The following is a 19,517-nucleotide window of genomic DNA, read 5'->3' on the forward strand; positions in this document are numbered from 1 at the left end:
AACATAAACACAAGAGGAAGTACCAGCACCTGCTCATGCATGCGCACGACCCAGACTTCCTCTCTGAACTGGACGATCTCATTGGGCAGTTCAGCGAGGTCCGCATCGGGCGCCACCGTGATTGGGCCAGAGCTGGATTGGGGCAGGATCTCGATGAGAGTGGGGAGAAAAGACGGCACTCTTCCTTATTGTCATCGCAAAATTTCCGCTCAAACATTTACAGAATCAACTTGAGTGGATACTACTCGCCTCACCCCCTGTCTTACCCCCCTCACCCCTCCTTCTCCCCGCTCCACCCCCACCCCCCCCACAGCCTGCCTTATGGCAGCAGAAAGCCAGAGCTGAGGTTGAGGTGTGGCTGTCCCACCAAGCCCTGTAAGTCCTTAGACCAGGGTGACTGTGGCCAGGGGCGGAGGTGTGCCTTACAGGGTATCACAGGGCACCTCCACCCCTCCTCTCTCAGTACCCCCCTGGCCTCCTCCACCACCTCTTCCACCACCCCCATGCCTCTGGGTTTTGGCTACTACAGAGGCTATCCTCTGACCATGGCCCATTACCCAAACCCCCACCCCTCCTTTCCCCTGCCTCCCCCTCATCCCTACGCCCCCCACCTCCACCCCCCTCACCTCCTCCTCAACCCATCCAGGTTCCACAGGAGGAGGAGCAGGCAACTGAGGGAGGCTGGGTTGGGTGGAGGTGGAGGTGAGGACGTGGGGGTTATGGGTGAGGGAAAGAGGGCCGGGGTCCGTTCCTGTCCAGCAGGGTTCGTCCCTGGTCGGTCCTGTGTCTGTGGGGGGAGTGAACACAAGCTCAGACATAAACATCGTCACAGACAGCGTGATCGTGACGGAAAGGAAGAAGAGGATGAGAGAGTTGCCGGGTCACAGCTAAGGTCAGAGTTCACCAAAGGATCAGGAGGAAGTAGAAAGACTGGAGGACAAGGGAGTGCTGGGTTGATGGAGTCTCCATGGCAACATAGGCACAGCAAATACCCCTCTTCTTTCTTCTCTGCTTCTGCTAAACCAGCCTCTTCATCATCATCATCAGAGAGGCTCAAACACACACCCCTCACCTGTCTAGGCTCCTCTCACCTGTCCTCTTTCGGGGAGGGCTGGGGGGTTCGGCAGAACCCCTGGCTGAGGAGAGGGGGGCTGGGGGCAGGATTCAGACCCCTCGATCCCACCTGGGGCACTCTGACAGAAGAGCAGAGGACAGCCGCTGTGGGGGGGTCAGAGAGAGAGGCGGGGGAGAGACACACACCCTGTCACAGCACCTTCACCCCCCCGGCACACACCAATCTCTTCACCTCCTCTGCCACCAGTGGGAGGGGCATGAGGAGCGGAAGAGACAATTGGAGACCAGGGAATCAAGACGGGTCACTGAGGAGTGAGGAGCCATCACAGACCGAGAGGAGAGGCACAGGTGAGATTGGGGAGTGAGTGAGTGAGTGAGTGAGTGAGTGAGTGAGTGAGTGAGTGAGTGAGTGAGTGAGGTAGGTAGACTGTCCTTCTCTCAGGTCTATGTAATCAGTACATCAGACATGATATTGGGGAGGAAATTAGTCTCTGTTCTTTTTATTACCACAGCAAGTTACAGACTTGAACAAAGAACCTGCATGACACATGAACTGTCACATATACACGCACGCAGGAGAGGGGGGCTGGGGGCAGTACACTCACACACGCATGCACACATTATTTTCCCCTCATTTATTGGTTCATTCTCACAGTCTGTTAACAACCCTTCCAGTCCGATCTGCCAGAGATCTTAGAAATATCTCTGGTTGTGAAGTTGGCTGCCTGCTGTGCTGTTTGAGCCCTGGGCTATGAAGCTATGAGCAGAACACAGTCATTAGTTAACCACCAGTCTCTATGTATAGTCCTGTTCATGTGTCACTGTCTCAGCTGCTGCTTGTCTGGCTGCCTGCATGGCCAATGTACTGTACACTGTCTGCCTGGTTGGCTGGCCAACATACTGTACACTGTCTGCCTGGCTGGCTGGCCAACATACTGTACACTGTCTGCCTGGCTGGCTGGCCAACATACTGTACACTGTCTGCCTGGCTGGCTGGCCAACATACTGTACACTGTCTGCCTGGTTGGCTGGCTGGCCAACATACTGTACACTGTCTGTCTGGCTGGCTGGCTGGCCAACATACTGTACACTGTCTGCCTGGCTGGCTGGCCAATATACTGTACACTGTCTGCCTGGCTGGCTGGCTGGCCAACATACTGTACGCTGGCTGGCTGGCCAACATAATGTATACTGTCTGCCTGGCTGGCTGGCCAACATACTGCACACTGTCTGCCTGGCTGGCTGGCCAACATACTGTACACTGTCTGCCAGGCTGGCTGGCTGGCCAACATAATGTATACTGTCTGCCTGGCTGGCTGGCTGGCTGGCCAACATACTGTGCACTGTCTGCCTGGCTGGCTGGCCGGCCAACATACTGTACACTGTCTGCCTGGCTGCATGGCCAACATACTGTACACTGTCTGCCTGGCTGCATGGCCAACATACTGCACACTGTCTGCCAGGCTGGCTAGCTGGCCAATATTGTACACTGTCTGCCTGGCTGGCTGGCTGGCCAACATACTGTACACTGTCTGCCTGGCTGGCTGGCTGGCCAACATACTGTACACTGTCTGCCTGGCTGGCTGGCTGGCCAACATACTGTACACTGTCTGCCTGGCTGGCTGGCCAACATACTGTACACTGTCTGCCTGGCTGGCTGGCCTGCCAACATACTGTACATTGCCTGGCTGGCTGGTCAACATACTGTACACTGTCTGCCTGGCTGGCTGGCTGGCCAACATACTGTACACTGTCTGCCTGGCTGGCTGGCCAATATACTGTACACTGTCTGCCTGGCTGGCTGGCTGGCCAACATACTGTACGCTGGCTGGCTGGCCAACATAATGTATACTGTCTGCCTGGCTGGCTGGCCAACATACTGCACACTGTCTGCCTGGCTGGCCGGCTGACCAACATACTGTACACTGTCTGTCTGGCTGCCTGCATGGCCAACATACGGTACACTGTCTGCCTGGCTGGCTGGCTGGCCAACATACTGTAACCTGTCTGTCTGCCTGCCTGTATGGCCAACATACTGTACGCTGGCTGGCTGGCCTGCTGGCTGGCCAACATACTGTACACTGCTTGTCTGCCTGCCTGCATGGCCAACATACCGAACACTGTCTGCCTGGCTGGCTGGCCAACATACTGTACACTGTCTGTCTGCCTGGCTGGCCAACATACTGTACACTGTCTGTCTGCCTGGCTGGCTGGCCAACATACTGTACACTGTCTGCCTGGCTGGCTGGCCAACATACTGTACACTGTCTGCCTGGCTGGCTGGCCGGCCAACATACTGTACACTGTCTGCCTGGCTGCATGGCCAACATACTGTACACTGTCTGCCTGGCTGGCTGGCCAACATACTGTACACTGTCTGCCAGGCTGGCTGGCTGGCCAACATAATGTATACTGTCTGCCTGGCTGGCTGGCTGGCCAACATACTGTGCACTGTCTGCCTGGCTGGCTGGCCGGCCAACATACTGTACACTGTCTGCCTGGCTGCATGGCCAACATACTGTACACTGTCTGCCTGGCTGCATGGCCAACATACTGCACACTGTCTGCTAGGCTGGCTAGCTGGCCAATATTGTACACTGTCTGCCTGGCTGGCTGGCTGGCCAACATACTGTACACTGTCTGCCTGGCTGGCTGGCTGGCCAACATACTGTACACTGTCTGCCTGGCTGGCTGGCTGGCCAACATACTGTACACTGTCTGCCTGGCTGGCTGGCCAACATACTGTACACTGTCTGCCTGGCTGGCTGGCCTGCCAACATACTGTACATTGCCTGGCTGGCTGGTCAACATACTGTACACTGTCTGCCTGGCTGGCTGGCTGGCTGGCCAACATACTGTACATTGTCTGCCAGGCTGGCTGGCTGGCCAACATACTGTACACTGTCTGCCTGGCTGGCTGGCCGGCCAACATACTGTACACTGTCTGCCTGGCTGCATGGCCAACATACTGTACACTGTCTGCCTGGCTGGCTGGCCAACATACTGTACACTGTCTGCCAGGCTGGCTAGCTGGCCAATATATTACACTGTCTGCCTGGCTGGCTGGCTGGCCAACATACTGTATACTGTCTGCCTGGCTGGCTGGCTGGCCAACATACTGTACACTGTCTGCCTGGCTGGCTGGCCAACATACTGTACACTGTCTGCCTGGCTGGCTGGCCTGCCAACATACTGTACACTGTCTGCCTGGCTGGCTGGCCAACATACTATACTGTACACTGCCTGGCTGGCTGGCCAACAATACTGTACTGTGCACTGCCTGGCTAGCTGGCTGGCCAACATACCGTACTGTAAAATGCCTGGCTGGCTGGCTGGTCAACATACTGTACAGTACACTGCCTGGCTGGCTGGCTGGCCAACATACTGTACTGTACACTGCCTGGCTGGCTGGCCAACATACCGTACTGTACACTGCCTGGCTGGCTGGCTGGCCAACATACCGTACTGTACACTGCCTGGCTGGCTGGCTGGCTGGCCAACATACCGTACTGTACACTGCCTGGCTGCCTGGCTGGCTGGTCAACATACTGTACTGTACACTGCCTGGCTGGCCAACATACTGTACTGTACACTGCCTGGCTGGCCGGCTAACATACTGTAATGTACACTTCCTGGCTGGCTGCCCAACATACTATACTGTACTGTACACTGCCTGGCTGGCTGGCCAACATACTGTACTGTACACTGCCTGGCTGGCTGGCTGGCCAACATACTGTACTGTACACTGCCTGGCTGGCTGGCCAACATACGGTACTGTACACTGTCTGCCTGCCTGGCTGGCTGGCCAACATATACTGTACACTGCCCGGCTGGCTGGTCAACATACTGTACACTGCCTGGCTGGCTGGTCAACATACTGTACTGTACACTGCCTGGCTGGCTGGCCAACATACTGTACACTGCCTGGCTGGCTGGTCAACATACTGTACTGTACACAGCCTGCCTGGCTGGCTGGCCAACATACTGTACACTGCCTGGCTGACTGGCCAACATACTGTACTGTACACTGCCTGGCTGACTGGCCAACATACTGTACTGTACACTGCGTGCCTGGCTGGCTGGCCAACATACTGTACTGTACACTGCCTGCCTGGCTGGCTGGCCAACATACTGTACTGTACACTGCCTGGCTGGCTGGCCAACATACTGTACTGTACACTGCCTGCCTGGCTGGCTGGCCAACATACTGCACTGTACACTGCCTGCCTGCCTGGCTGGCCAACATACTGCACTGTACACTGCCTGGCTGGCTGGCCAACATACTGTACTGTACACTGCCTGGCTGGCTGGCCAACATATAATACTGTACACTGCCTAGCTGGCTGGCCAACATATAATACTGTACACTGCCTGGCTGGAAAACCCCTAGAAGGAAAGTCTGCTCAGTCAGTGTTAATGTTGGGGAATTTTGGAAAGATGGGAAGAAAGGAGATACTTGAGGAGAAGTGACGGATAGTAGGATGGCGGGGGACTGATAGTGAGGGAGGGCAGAGAGGGAGGGAGGGCAGAGGGAGGGAGGTAGAGCGTTGTTTTTGAGAGGGGAGGAGGGAGGATGGATTTGTTTGGCATTCGCACATCATCTAACCAGACACATATGTGACTGAGCACACACACACACAGCCCACACACACATTCTAATGTATAATTTGTGTGTGGGTGTTTGCATGTGTGTGGGTGTTTGCGCGTGCGAGCGTATGTGTGTGTGTGTATACCAGAGGGGGCTTGTGGGAGGAGATATAGGTGGACGGGCTCTTTGTAATGCCTGGAATGGAATCAGTGGAATGGTACCAAACACATCAAATACATGGAAAGATTGACTCTGTTCCAATGATTCTATTCCAGCCACTACAATGAGCCCGTCCTCCTAAAGCTCATTCCACCAGCCTCCTCTGGTGCATACCGTGCATGTGTGTGTGTGTGCTTGACTGCTTGTTGTTATTCCCAGAAGGGGAGTATATGATTTGAGGGGAATACCAGGCAGCAGTGCAAAGGAAGTGTAGAGTCACCCCATCTGCTGCTGTTTCAGTTACTGATACATATACACTTCTCCTCTCTCTCTCTTCCCCTCTCTTTATTTCCCAATCATTCCCTTTCTCCTCCCTCTGTCTCCCACCTCTCTCTCATCTCTCTCTCTCTCTCTCGCTCCCTGTCCTTGCTCCAATGACTTCTCTCTGGACTCAAGACCCACACTATGACCTGAGCAGGAGGCAACTGAAGTGGCTGAGAACCAGTCAACGTTTTGGGGCTAAGAGAGGGCCTGGACGACCCAGGAAGAACCCTCTAGCCTCCCCTTTGGTCTCCCCCTTCCTCTCTCCTACAAGCCAACCAAGCCCTCCAACTGAGACGGACGACCAGAACAGAGACAGAAACAGAGGAAGAGGAGGAGGAGATTCAGTACAAGAGGTGATTGAAGCTGTGATTCAGAGCCAGAGGAGGAGAAGACGGAAGAGGAGGCACATTGAGAAAGAGGAGGTCGAGCATCCATCCTGTCTCCAAAGGTGAACCGTCAGAACTCACCCTTATCCCAAATGACCCAGCGAGTGCCCTCGCAGATGGTCGCAAAGTTTAACGCAACAACATTTCACTCCCACAGCGATCAAAGCGTTACTGAGAAAGTCTAGAAAATGCATGCTGTTTTACATACCCTGCAACTAGCTGCTAGATGTGCACTGAAGACCTAATACTTCACACAGACAACGTATATTAACACATGGTTGACAGCACTGTGTGCTAAGCCAGTGCCCTTTCTCTCTATCCTATCTCTCGCTCTCTCACTTTATTCCTTCCTCTTAGTTCTGGTGAAGGTGAGCCAGTCACCCACACCCCCTCCATATGCACAGGCCAATCAGAGCTAACCCAAACTCCATCCCTAACCCCGGCCAGCCAATCAGATAAGGGAGCTGACCAGCTGCCTAGGAAGAGGTTTCAGAGGGCGGGGCTCTACTCAGATGACTACAAAACTACAGAGTGAGTTATCATGCACCCGTTCATACAAACTAACTTCACATACTCTGAATTGATTTCACAAATGGTTTGTATTCTTTATTTATTTATACTTTTTTACCCCCTTTTTCTCCCCAATTTCGTAGTAACCAATTGTTAGTAATTACTATCTTGTCTCATTGCTACAACTCCCGTACGGGCTCGGGAGAGACGAAGGTTGAAAGCCATGCGTCCTCCGAAACACAACCCAACCAAGCCGCACTGCTTCTTTTGTAACAGTATTTTTATTGGAATTTCACAATTTTCACCCATATTAAGAGATACAACAACAGAGACAAAGCACACAGAACAAAAACAAGAAAAACAGCACCCACTTACACATATCTACGTGCATATATATACACATACATACATACACACACATACATATACCCATGCATATACACACACATACGCATACATACACGCACGCACACACACACATATACACACCCATACATACGTACACCATTTTCCTCTTCCCGCTCGGTGCTTCTCTCACCCCATCACCATCATTGCGTCTCTCAATACATACATTTTAAACAAACTTACAAACAGAAATTAAACAAAAAAGCTCAGTTTAAACCAAGAGGTTAGGTTCCACACATGGAACGTACAGTGTAGTTCTGAAATACATAGATCCCCGCCATTCTAAGAGAATCCTTGCAGCATAATAGCTGATACCTCAGGTTCTAGGTAATTTAGATAAGGTTCCCATACTTTGTAGAACTGGTCTGTTTTAGAATGCAATGTACATGTCAGATATTCCAGAGGCACCCATTCAAATAGTATCTTATGCCAATCTTTAATAGAAGGAACCTTATCACTAATCCACTGTAAAAGGATGTTTTTCCTCGCTGCGAAGGTAAGGATGTTGTAAAGCCTCCTTTTACCGACAGAAGTAACATGCCTACTAGGGAGACCTAACAGTAAAGAAACTGGGTCCAATTCTAGATCAACCCCTAGGATCTTTTCAATTTCTTGCAGAACACCAGACCAGTATCTTTGTATTTTGGTACATGACCATAAACAATGTGTTAGGGTGCCTGTATCAGTTTTGCATTTAAGACACTGAGGGGAAGAGGAAGTGGGGCTAAAAGCATGTCTGCGATTTGGGGATATATGCAATCTGTGTATTATTCTTAATTGGATTGCTCTAGTACGGTTACATATAGATATTGTTTTTGCATATCTCCAAATGTCCTCCCACATCTCTTCGTCAATAGTAACAGACAATTCTTTCTCCCACACTTGTTTCACCCTCCGTGTGTTGACAGCAGAAAAGGACCTTAAAGTATCATAAAACAGACTTACAGACATTTTCATTTGTGGGAAAAAAAGCATTCTTTCAATGACAGACACATCAGGGTTACCAATTAAGGTGGTGCTCTTCAGAATATAATGTCTTACTTGTAGGAAGCGGAAAAAGTCCTGCTTTGGGAGTCGATATTTCTCAACCATCTGCTCAAATGACAACAAAATCTTATCAGCAAATAAGTCATTTAGCCTGCGTATGCCCTTATTAAGCCATAAGTTAAAGCCAGCATCCAGCAATCCTGGACTGAAATCTGGGTTGTTAAGAATTGGGGTAAGAGCAGAGGTTAGTTTGGACCTTCCCAGGAAGCATTGAACTGACCTCCATACTTTGAGTGTGTTAAGTGTAACGGGATTATTGCAGTGGTCTTCTACAGACTTGAAACTTCTGGAAAAATAAAAGATCCTGTAAGGGGTATTTTGAAAGAGAAGTCTCAATGTCTAACCAAATAGAGGAGTCATCATTTGTGATCCAGTCAGAAATATAACAAAGGTGGGCACACCATTGATAGAACCTGATATTGGGCAGGTCCAAACCGCACTGCTTCTTAACACAGCGCGCATCCAACCCGGAAGCCAGCCGCACCAATGTGTCGGAGGAAACACCGTGCACCTGGCTACCTTGGTTAGCGCGCACTGCGCCCGGCCCGCCACAGGAGTCGCTGGTGCGCGATGAGACAAGGATATCCCTACCGGCCAAACCCTCCCTAACCCGGACGACGCTAGGCCAATTGTGCGTTCGCCCCAGTCTCTGGTGGCACACCTAGCGCTGCGATGCCGTGCCCTAGACCACTGCGCCACCCGGGAGGCCTAAATGGTGTGTATTTTATTAATTCCATTGTGTAAATGTTTCTCTTCCCCAGTCCCTCCTCTCAGAACCAGCTGAACAGAGAGAGACTGGAATATACACCAGGAGAACAAGACTACAGCCTCCTGCCTGCTCCCATACATGTTGGTGAGTGAGTTTTTATTTAAAAGAAATTGATTTCACCTTTATTTAAACAGGTAGGCCAGTTGAGAACAAGTTCTCATTTACAACTGCGACCTGGCCAAGATAAAGCAAATCAGTGCAACACAGACAACAACACAGAGTTACACATGAAATAAACAAACGTACAGTCAATAACACAGTAGAAAAAGTCTATATACAGTGTGTGCAAATGGCGTGAGGAGGTAAGGCAATAAATAGGCCATAGTAGCGAAGTAATTACAATTTAGCAAATGAACACTGGTGTGATAGATGTGCAGATGATGATGTGCAAGTAGAAATACTGGTGTGCAAAAGAGCAAAACAAGTCAATTAAAACAATATGGGGATGAGGTAGGTCGTCAGATGGGCTATTTACAGATGGGCTGTGTACAGCTGCAGCGATCGGTTAGCTGCTCAGATAGCTGATGTTTAAAGTTAGTGAGGGAGATTTGTCTCCAACTTCAGCGATTTTTGCAATTTGTTCCAGTCATTGGCAGCAGAGAACTGGAAGGAAAGGCGGCCAAAGGGGGTGTTGGCTTTGGGGATGACCAGTGCTGGAGCGCGTTCTATGGGTGGGTGTTGTTAGGGTGACCACTGAGCTGAGATAAGGCAGAGCTTTACCTAGCTTAGACTTATAGATGACTTGGAGCCAGTGGGTCTGGCGACGAATATGAAGCGAGGACCAGCCGACAAGAGCATACAGGTTGCAGTGGTGGGTATTATAAGGGGCTTTGCTGACAAAACGGATGGCACTGTGATAGACTGCATCCAGTTTGCTGAGTAGAGTGTTGGAGGTTATTTTGTAAATGACATCGCCAAAGTCGAGGATCGGTAGGATAGTCAGTTTTACCAGTGTATGTTTGGCAGCGTGAGTGAAGGAGGCTTTGTTGCGAAATAGGAAGCTGATTGTGGATTTAATTTTGGATTGGAGATGTTTAATATGAGTCTGGAAGAAGAGTTTAGTCTGGCCAGACACCTAGGTATTTGTAGTTGTCCACATATTCTAAGTCAGAACCATCCAGATTAATGATGCTGGATGGGCAGGTGGGTGTGGGCAGCGATCGGTTGAAGAGCATGCATTTCGTTTTACTAGTGTTTAAGAGCAGTTGGAGGTCACGGAAGGAGTGTTGTATGGCATTGAGGCTCCGTTTGGGGGTTTGTTAACACAGTGTCCAAAGAAGAGCCAGATGTATACAGAATGGTGTCGTCTGCGTAGAGGTGGATCAAGGAAACACCCGCAGCAAGAGCGTCATCGTTGATATATACAGAGAAAAGAGTCGGCCCGAGAATTGAACCCTGTGGTACCCCCATAGAGACTGCCAGAGGTCCAGACAACAGGCCCTCCGATTTGACTTACTGAACTCTATCTGAGAAGTAGTTGGTGAAACAGGCGAGGCAGTCATTTGAGAAACCAAGGCTGTTGAATCTGCCGATATGTGGAATGTGGTGATTGACAGAGTCGAAAGCCTTGGCCAGGTCGATGAATACAGCTGCCCAGTACTGTTTTTTTATCGATGCTGGTTATGATATTGTTTAGTACCTTGAGCGTGGTTGAGGGGCACCCATGACCAGCTCGGAAACGGATTGCACAGCGGAGAAGGTACGGTGGGATTCGAAATGGTCAGTGATCTGTTTGTTAACTTGGCTTTCGAAGACTTTTGAAAGGCAGGGCAGGATGGATATAGGTCTGTAACAGTTTGGGTCTAGAGTGTCACCCCCTTTGAAAAGGGGGATGGCCGCCGCAGCTTCCCAATCTTTAGGAATCTCGGTCGAGACGAAAGAGAGGTTGAACAGACTGGTAATAGGGGTTGCAACAATGGCGGCAGATCATTTTAGAAAGAGAGGGTCCAGATTGTCTATTCCAGATGATTTATATGGGTCCAGATTTTGCAGCTCTTTCAGAACATCTGCTATCTGGATTTGGGTGAAGGAGAAGCTGGGGAGGCTTGGGCAAGTAGCTGCAGGGCAAGTACAGTGGGGAGAACAAGTATTTGATACACTGACGATTTTGCAGGTTTTCCTACTTAAAGCATGTAGAGGTCTATAATGTTTTATCATAGTTACACTTCAACTGTGAGAGACGGAATCTAAAACAAAAATTACCTGTATTAACTGCACCTGTTTGAATTCGTTACCTGTATAAAAGACACCTGTCCACACACTCAATCAAACAGACTCCAACCTCTCCACAATGGCCAAGACCAGAGAGCTGTGTAAGGACATCAGGGTTAAATTGTATACCTGCACAAGGCTGGGATAGGCTACAGGACAATTGGCAAGCAGCTTGGTGAGAAGGCAACAACTGTTGGTGCAATTATTAGAAAATGGAAGAAGTTCAAGATGACGGTCAATCACCCTCGGTCTGGGGCTCCATGCAAGATCTCACCTCGTGGGGCATCAATGACCATGAGCAAGGTGAGAGATCAGCCCAGAACTACATGGCAGGACCTGGTCAATGACCTGAAGAGAGCTGGGACCACAGTCTCAAAGAAAACCATTAGTAACACACTACGCCGTCATGGATTAAAATCCTGCAGAGCACCCAAGGTCCCCCTGCTCAAGCCATTGCATGTCCAGGCCCGTCTGAAGTTTGCCAATGACCATCTGGATGATCCAGAGGAGGAATGGGAGAAGGTCCTGTGGTCTGATGAGACAAAAATAGAGCTTTTTGGTCTAAACTCCACTCGCCGTGTTTGGAGGAAGAAGAAGGATGTGTACAACCCCAAGAACACCATCCCAACCGTGAAGCATGGAGGTAGAAACATCATTCTTTGGGGATGCTTTTCTGCAGAGGACAGGATGACTGCACCGTATTGAGGGGAGGATGGATGGGGCCATGTATCGCGGGATCTTGGCCAACAACCTCCTTCCCTCAGTAAGAGCATTGAAGATGGGTCGTGGCTGGGTCTTCCAGCATGACAACGACTCGAAACACACAGCCAGGGCAACTAAGGAGTGGCTCCGTAAGAAGCATCTCAAGGTCCTAGAGTGGCCTAGCCAGTCTCCAGACCTGAAACCAATAGAAAATCTTTGGAGGGAGCTGAAAGTCCGTATTGTCCAGCAACAGCCCCGAAACCTGAAGGATCTGGAAAAGGTCTGTATGGAGGAGTGGGCCAAAATCCCTGCTGCAGTGTGTGCAAACCTGGTCAAGAACTACAGGAAACGTATGATCTCTGTAATTGCAAACAAAGGTTTCTGTACCAAATATTAAGTTCTGCTTTTCTGATCTATCAAATACTTATGTCATGCAATAAAATGCTAATTAATTACTTAAAAATCATACAATGTGATTTTCTGGATTGTTGTTTTAGGTTCCGTCTCTCACAGTTGAAGTGTACCTATGATAAAAATTACAGACCTCTACATGCTTTGTAAGTAGGAAAACCTGCAAAATCGGCAGTGTATCAAATACTTGTTTTCCCCACTGTAGCTGCAGGGGGTGCGAGCTGTTGGCCAGAGTTGGGGTAGCTAGGAGGAAAGCATGGCCAGCTGTAGAGAAATACTTATTGAAATGATCAATTATCATGGATTTATCGGTGGTGACAGTGTTTCCTAGCCTCAGTGCAGTGGGCAGCTGGGAGGAAGTGCTCTTATTCTCCATGGACTTTACAGTGTCCCAAAACTACAGGATGCAAATTTCTGTTCGAAAAATCTAGCCTTTGCTTTCCTAACTGACTGCGTGTATTGGTTTGTGACTTCCCTGAAAAGTTGCATATCGCGGGGACTATTCGATGCTAGTGCAATACGCCACAGGATGTTTTTGTTCTGGTCAAGGGCAGTCAGGTCTGGAGTGAACCAAGAGCTATATCTGTTCTTAGTTCTACATTTTTTGAAAGGTGCATGCTTATTTAAGATGGTGAGGAAATTACTTTTAAAGAACAACCAGGCATCCTCTACTGATGGGAGGAGGTCAATATCCTTCCAGGATACCCGGGCCAGGTCGATTAGAAAGGCCTGCTCACAGAAGTGTTTCAGGGAGTGTTTGATGTGATGAGGGGTGGTTGTTTGACTGTGGACCCATAGCGGATGCAGGCAATGAGGCAGTGATCGCTGAGATCCTGATTGAAAACAGCAAAGGTGTATTTGGAGGGCAAGTAGGTCAGGATAATATCAATGAGGGTGCCCATGTTTTGGGATTTAGGGTTGTACCTGGTGGGTTCTTTGATCATTTGTGTGAGATTGAGGGCATCTAGCTTAGATTGTAGGACTGCCGGGGTGTTAAGCATATCCCAGTTTAGGTCACCTAACAGAACGAAGTGTGTGTGTGTCAGGTTTTTAACACCCCCATTTCTCTCACAGGGAAGTACCTAAGAATGAGACGTATTGACTTTCAGTTGCCCTTTGACGTCATGTGGCTCTTCAGGCACAACCAGGTGTGTACTATACACACACACACACACACACACACACACACACACAGAATAAACTCACTCACTTGAATGACCATGTCTCTGTGTGTTCCAGCTCCACAAAGAGCCAGATGTTCCTCAGACCAGAGAGATCTCATCCTGTGAGTACCCTAAAGTCACAGAGGACCCTAAAGTCCTGTATTTGCATGCGGTGCATACCGTACACAACGTTTATACTGTAGTGTGTACATCAATACTTGACTTCAACATGACTTACCACCCTACTTGGTTGGGGGGGGGGGTCCCACTGTTGCAGTGACACGTTGAAAGTGTTCAGTCTGTGTGGAGGGGTCCATTCCTCATTATCTCTCTGTCTGTCTTTGTTTTCCTCCCAGACCAACCGAAAGAGAAGAGCCTGTCCAGTCACCAGACAGGGGTGTCCCTCCCTCCCTCTCCCCAGGAGGAGTGTTCCAGTCCCAGTAAGAAGCTGTTCCCCTACCTGGACATGGAGCCTATGATCACCAGTGACAGGTAAAGACCGAAGACAACCCGCCATGTTAATACACATGGAGGTGCAGACTAGTAGTTTGTGTGCATTTCTCAAAATAATGATCTTATTTATGTATTTGTTTGATTGTCAGGGTGTTCGTCCTGAAGCACCGCGTGTTCCTTTTGAGGAACTGGGAGAGGGTCAGAGACAGACAGATACGCCTGAGGAGCGGGAGAGAGGGGGAACGAGAGAAAGATGGAGGAGGAGTTTCCAGCTATGTAGCTACTGGGGACAACAACAGCCACATCATGTCAGGTCCATGAAGCAAGTGTGTGTGTTAGTTTAAGTTTTTGTAGGTGTGTGTGTGTGTGCTCGCACGGCTGTGTGTGTGCACCTGTGTGTCATTTTAAATGTGTTCATTGTCTTTCAGTAGTATTGTACTGAGTGTATGTTTAAATGGACATGGACATGTGTGTGGACATGTGTGTGTGTGTTCATCTCAGTGCTCAGTTTAGCTCTCTGTTTTACAGTATTTATTGAGCCATATCATATTCAGCATTACACACACAGCAGTTTTCCAACCACAGAAATAAGTGCTTTCCCATTTCTGTCATCTCTTCACTGCCGTCCAAGAACATCCAGCTAGGTTCAGCTTTCCCCATAAACTATCCACCAAAATGTATTTCCATCAAACAGTCTCCAGCAAAGAACAGACACTCATGGGAATTTTAAGGACATCTACTGCATATATATATATATATATATATATATATACACACACACACACAAAATACCATCCATGGGCACTAAGGTTCTTTTCTCTCTCTAGGTCGACAAATGGCGGTGAAGAAGAAGGTTGTGTGGACTAGTGAGCCCCTTCGTGATCCCCAGTGCCCCCATAACCCCCTCAGAACCACGCCCCAGGTGAGTGCTCCCCTCTGAGTGCTCCCCTCTGAGTGCTCTCAAATCAAATCAAATGTATTTATATAGCCCTTCGTACATCAGCTGATATCTCAAAGTGCTGTACAGAAACCCAGCCTAAAACCCCAAACAGCAAGCAATGCAGGTGTAGAAGCACGGTGGCTAGGAAAAACTCCCTAGAAAGGCCAAAACCTAGGAAGAAACCTAGAGAGGAACCAGGCTATGTGGGGTGGCCAGTCCTCTTCTGGCTATGCCGGGTGGAGATTATAACAGAACATGGCCAAGATGTTCAAATGTTCATAAATGACCAGCATGGTCAAATAATAATAAGGCAGAACAGTTGAAACTGGAGCAGCAGCACGGTCAGGTGGACTGGGGACAGCAAGGAGTCATCATGTCAGGTAGCCCTGGGGCATGGTCCTAGGGCTCAGGTCCTCCAAGAGAGAGAAAGAAAGAGAGAATTAGAGAGAGCATATGTGGGGTGGCCAGTCCTCTTCTGGCTGTGCCGGGTGGAGATTATAACAGAACATGGCCAAGATGTTCAAATGTTCATAAATGACCAGCATGGTCGAATAATAATATCCCCTCTGAGTGCTCCCCTCTGAGTGCTCCCCTCTGAGTGCTCCCCTCTGAGTGCTCCCCTCTGAGTGCTCCCCTCTGTACTGTAACTGTAAAGATATTCACTCATTAGTGTCTCCCATGAGGGCTGTCTTGAAGTATTCATATGGAGTTCTTTGTCTGTGTCACTAATTCTTATAACTAACTTCTGATGTCGCATCTACCCCCACCACAGCTCACTGAGAACAGACCAGAGGAGAAAAAACAGGTGGAGGAGGAAGAGGAGGGCTGGAAGGAGGTCCGGAAGGAGCGACTGAACAACATACTCCTGAAGCTGCGGCAGACACGATTGGTGAGAGAGGACAAGGAAGGAAGGAGGGGGGATCTCAGCTTAGTCTCTCTTCTTCTTCCAAGTAGCTCAGTTCAGCTAACTTTGCACTAGTGTTGGGGGAAAACGCTTCCCTGAAATGATTTGTTATAAAGATGATTTTGGGCTTTGTTTCTGAGAGGAATGAGGGTGTAGTTGTTTACTGTACCATTGAGAATGATTGACAGACAGTCAGCAGACCAGTGACAGTCTGATTTAATAGTCAGAGAGGGCGGAAGGGATGGATGGAGACCATAGAGTCTTAAGGCTGGATTAAATTCGTATTGTGGAAGATCCGCGTTGTAGCTCCATTTAAATGTAAAGGACATGTTCCCGTGTTCTCACAGACTACATTCACGGTAAACGCTGCATGTCGGCTCAATCTGAAATTACCATGACATTATCATTTTTTACAATTTTACCTCCTTTTTTGTGATATCCAATTGCAATCCAATTACAATCTTGTCTCATCTCTGCAACTACCCAATGGGCTCAGACAGGCGAAGATCGAGTCATGCGTCCTCCAAAGCGTGACCCAAGCTGCACTTCTTAGCACCTGCTTGCTTAACCCGGAATGTGTCAGAGGAAACACTGGCCAACTGATGACTGTCAGCTTGCAGGTGCCTGGCCTGCCACAAGGAGTCGCTAGAGCGCGATGAGCCAAGTAAAGGCCCCCCCGGGCCAAACCTTCCACTAACCCGGACAACCCTGGGCCAATTGTGCGCCGCCCTATGGGACTCCCGGTCACAGCCGGTTGTGACACAGCCTGGGATCGAACCCCAAGCTGTAGTGATACCGCAACACTGCGATGCAGTGCCATAGACTGTTGCATAGACCGCTGCACCACTTGGGAGGCCTACTTCCGATACTTCCGCAATACACAGCCCTTAGAGTTTGATTCAATCCCTGTTGCTGAAGTACGGCGCTACAGCGTGATTCAAGTGTAAAGGTCATTTCCAATTGAGCCGACCTATGCAGTTCTTCCGTGAATTCAGTGTCCGCTAACGTGGGAACATTTCATGTTCTCTTCAGCTCTACGTATTGAATCGGCCTTTAATGTAAAAGTGCCATGTTGTAAATAAACTGACGCCTGAGTGAGTTCAATCTCCAAAAGCAATACGTCCTGTAAGGATTTCAGTACAATAACTTTAATATCACTACCAGTACCAGCTAGAGACCCTTCTATGTATCAAACCAAGTAGTTTTTATTGCCTTAGTGAATATGATCATTTCAAGATCGTTATATTGTACCAATGATAATGCAGTAACATTGACCTAAGTAATGTAATGAATCAGTTTCATAATTGATAGTTATTATCTAAGCGTTAAAGTTAATAGTCAAAGGCCTTCATTTTGCTACAAAGTGTTAAACATAACTGACCTATGTTAAATATTGCTATGATTGTATATGACTTCTCTTCACCTGTATACTTTTTCTGACTGATGGAATGTTCTTTTTTATTTGGTCAGACAATCAGGAAAATGAATTGAATCTGAGATTTGTAATCGTTCATTTGTACAGTTCTCTTTGGTGCAGTTTCTAGTTTGACTTTGAACACTAAGTTGAATGTTTTATAGTTGACCTGTGTATTTGCCTCACTCGCTATTGCCAATGGGTGATTAGGAATATTATAGCATTCATCAATATAGTGAAGGGTTATTTATGTAGTTTGCATGAAATGTAACTTTGGGCTGGATTCAATCCATATCGCGGAAGATCACATCAAAGTGTAAAGGTTATTTCCGATTAAGCCGACATTTGCAGTGTTTATCTTGAATTCAGTCTCCACGAACGCGGAAACATTGCCTTTAAATTTAAATGGAGCTACAACGCAGATCTCCCATGATACTTCTGCGATGCGGTGAGAATCCAGCCCTTTGTTGTACAATTTAAATTGCTGCTTATAACCTGTCTTTGGAGAAAATACCACAGAGTTCATCTGACAGAATGTCATTTCAAACATTGACCATATTATCAATAACAATAAAATGGTGTTTTTGTTTACAAAGCATTGTGGACTTGTTATATTCTCAACCACTTAACCCTTCATACTATCACAGGCCCATGAATATCGCTGCTCCTCCAGCCTTATGGAGACGCTGCATAACTGGTGGGATATTCATTACATGGAATGGAGCGACTGCTAAATAACCAACATGGAAATGTGATATACAGCACCATCTGGTGGTGTAAAGCTGAATGACACCAATGGCCAGGTGATACAACGTTTTCCTCCATCACGACCCTCATCTGAGGATGTGACCTCAAGAGGGCAGACAGGCAGAAATGAGCCTGAGGCCCTTCTCTCCTCCTTCAGCAAATCACTGATCTGTATGTGATTATATGGGCTATGTGTAGATGGAGGCTGGTGGGAGGACCTATAGGAGGATGGGCATATTTTAATGGCTGGAATGGAATTAATGGGACGGTACTAAACAAACATATGGCAACCACTCCTTTCCATCAATTCCATTCCAGCCATTACAATGAACCTATCTGCCTATAGCTCCTCCCACCAGCCTCCATTGCATGTGTGAGCTAAAGCTGCCTAGCCAATCCCTCCCTCTCAGGTCTGTGGGTATTTTAATGAGGAAATCATTTAATGTATTCAAACATGGATAGCTTCTCATTTCAGAGAGTCCTTCCCTCATGCACTCCCCTTCACTGCTCTGACAGAAGTGGCTAGGTCCGATGAAAACATACACTAAGCTCTTTGATTGGAATGGCTTTAATATCGAGGTACCACATACTTTCTAGGCAAGCATTCGCTATAGCTCGATGGAATAGAGCAGGGTTCTTCAACTTACCCTACGAGGTGAGAGTTGCTGCTGCTTTTCTCTTCTACCTGCTAATGAATTGTACCCACCTGGTGTCCCAGGTCTAAATCAGTCCCTGATTAGAGGGGAACAATGACGAAACACAGTGGAACTGGCTTTGAGGTCCAGAGAGGAGTTTGAGGGGAATAGAGAAGGAATGAGACACATGAGAGACTGAGGTTTGGTTTACGTTGATTATTTATTGGGTATTTACAAACAAGCACATGCGGGAGTCAGACACTGACTGACGCTACAGGGACACAGTACACTATGGAACAGTGAGGTACGGGGCAGGCTACATCACACCAGAGAGATACAGAACCCACTGCTACACACACATGCTTGTTCGTTCGCACGCAAGCACGAACACACACACACACCAGTGGAGGCTGCTGAGGGGAGGATGGCTCTTAATAATGGCAAATGAATGGCATCAAACACATGGCAACCAGGTGTTTAATGTATCTGATACCATTCTACTTATTCCGCTCCAGCCATTACCACAAGCCTGTCCTCCCCAGTTAAGGTGCCACCAACCTCCTGTGCTGCACACACACACAAAACCCCAGATAGATAGATAGAGAGATATAGACGTGAGGGGACAAATACAACAGAGGTGTATATATATATATACACCTTTCAGGGACTCCAGGG

General features: G+C 48.5%; 1 protein-coding gene across 3 annotated transcripts; it reads left to right on the forward strand.

The window, feature by feature from the left end:
* The first annotated feature begins 24 nt into the window (after positions 1-24).
* LOC112235529 (histone-lysine N-methyltransferase ASH1L) lies at positions 25-18,056 on the forward strand. 3 transcript variants are annotated; one of them, XR_006079759.1, is made up of 10 exons: positions 25-1,422; positions 6,278-6,593; positions 6,889-7,062; positions 9,255-9,346; positions 13,661-13,734; positions 13,826-13,871; positions 14,106-14,241; positions 14,352-14,528; positions 15,030-15,124; positions 15,915-15,989. XR_006079759.1 is itself a non-coding variant. In XM_042305114.1 (10 exons), exons 1-10 carry the CDS (start codon positions 36-38, stop codon positions 16,119-16,121), a joined length of 2,691 nt encoding a protein of 896 aa, XP_042161048.1. In that variant the 5' UTR covers positions 25-35; the 3' UTR covers positions 16,122-18,056. The 3 variants fall into 3 exon arrangements, 1 of the variants encoding a protein (XP_042161048.1); XR_006079760.1 differs by having other exon boundaries at positions 14,352-14,524; XM_042305114.1 differs by having other exon boundaries at positions 14,352-14,515; positions 15,915-18,056.
* Positions 18,057-19,517: the final 1,461 nt, after the last annotated feature.

This window comes from Oncorhynchus tshawytscha, linkage group LG23 (genome assembly GCF_018296145.1).
Source record: "Oncorhynchus tshawytscha isolate Ot180627B linkage group LG23, Otsh_v2.0, whole genome shotgun sequence".
NCBI lineage: Eukaryota > Metazoa > Chordata > Actinopteri > Salmoniformes > Salmonidae > Oncorhynchus > Oncorhynchus tshawytscha.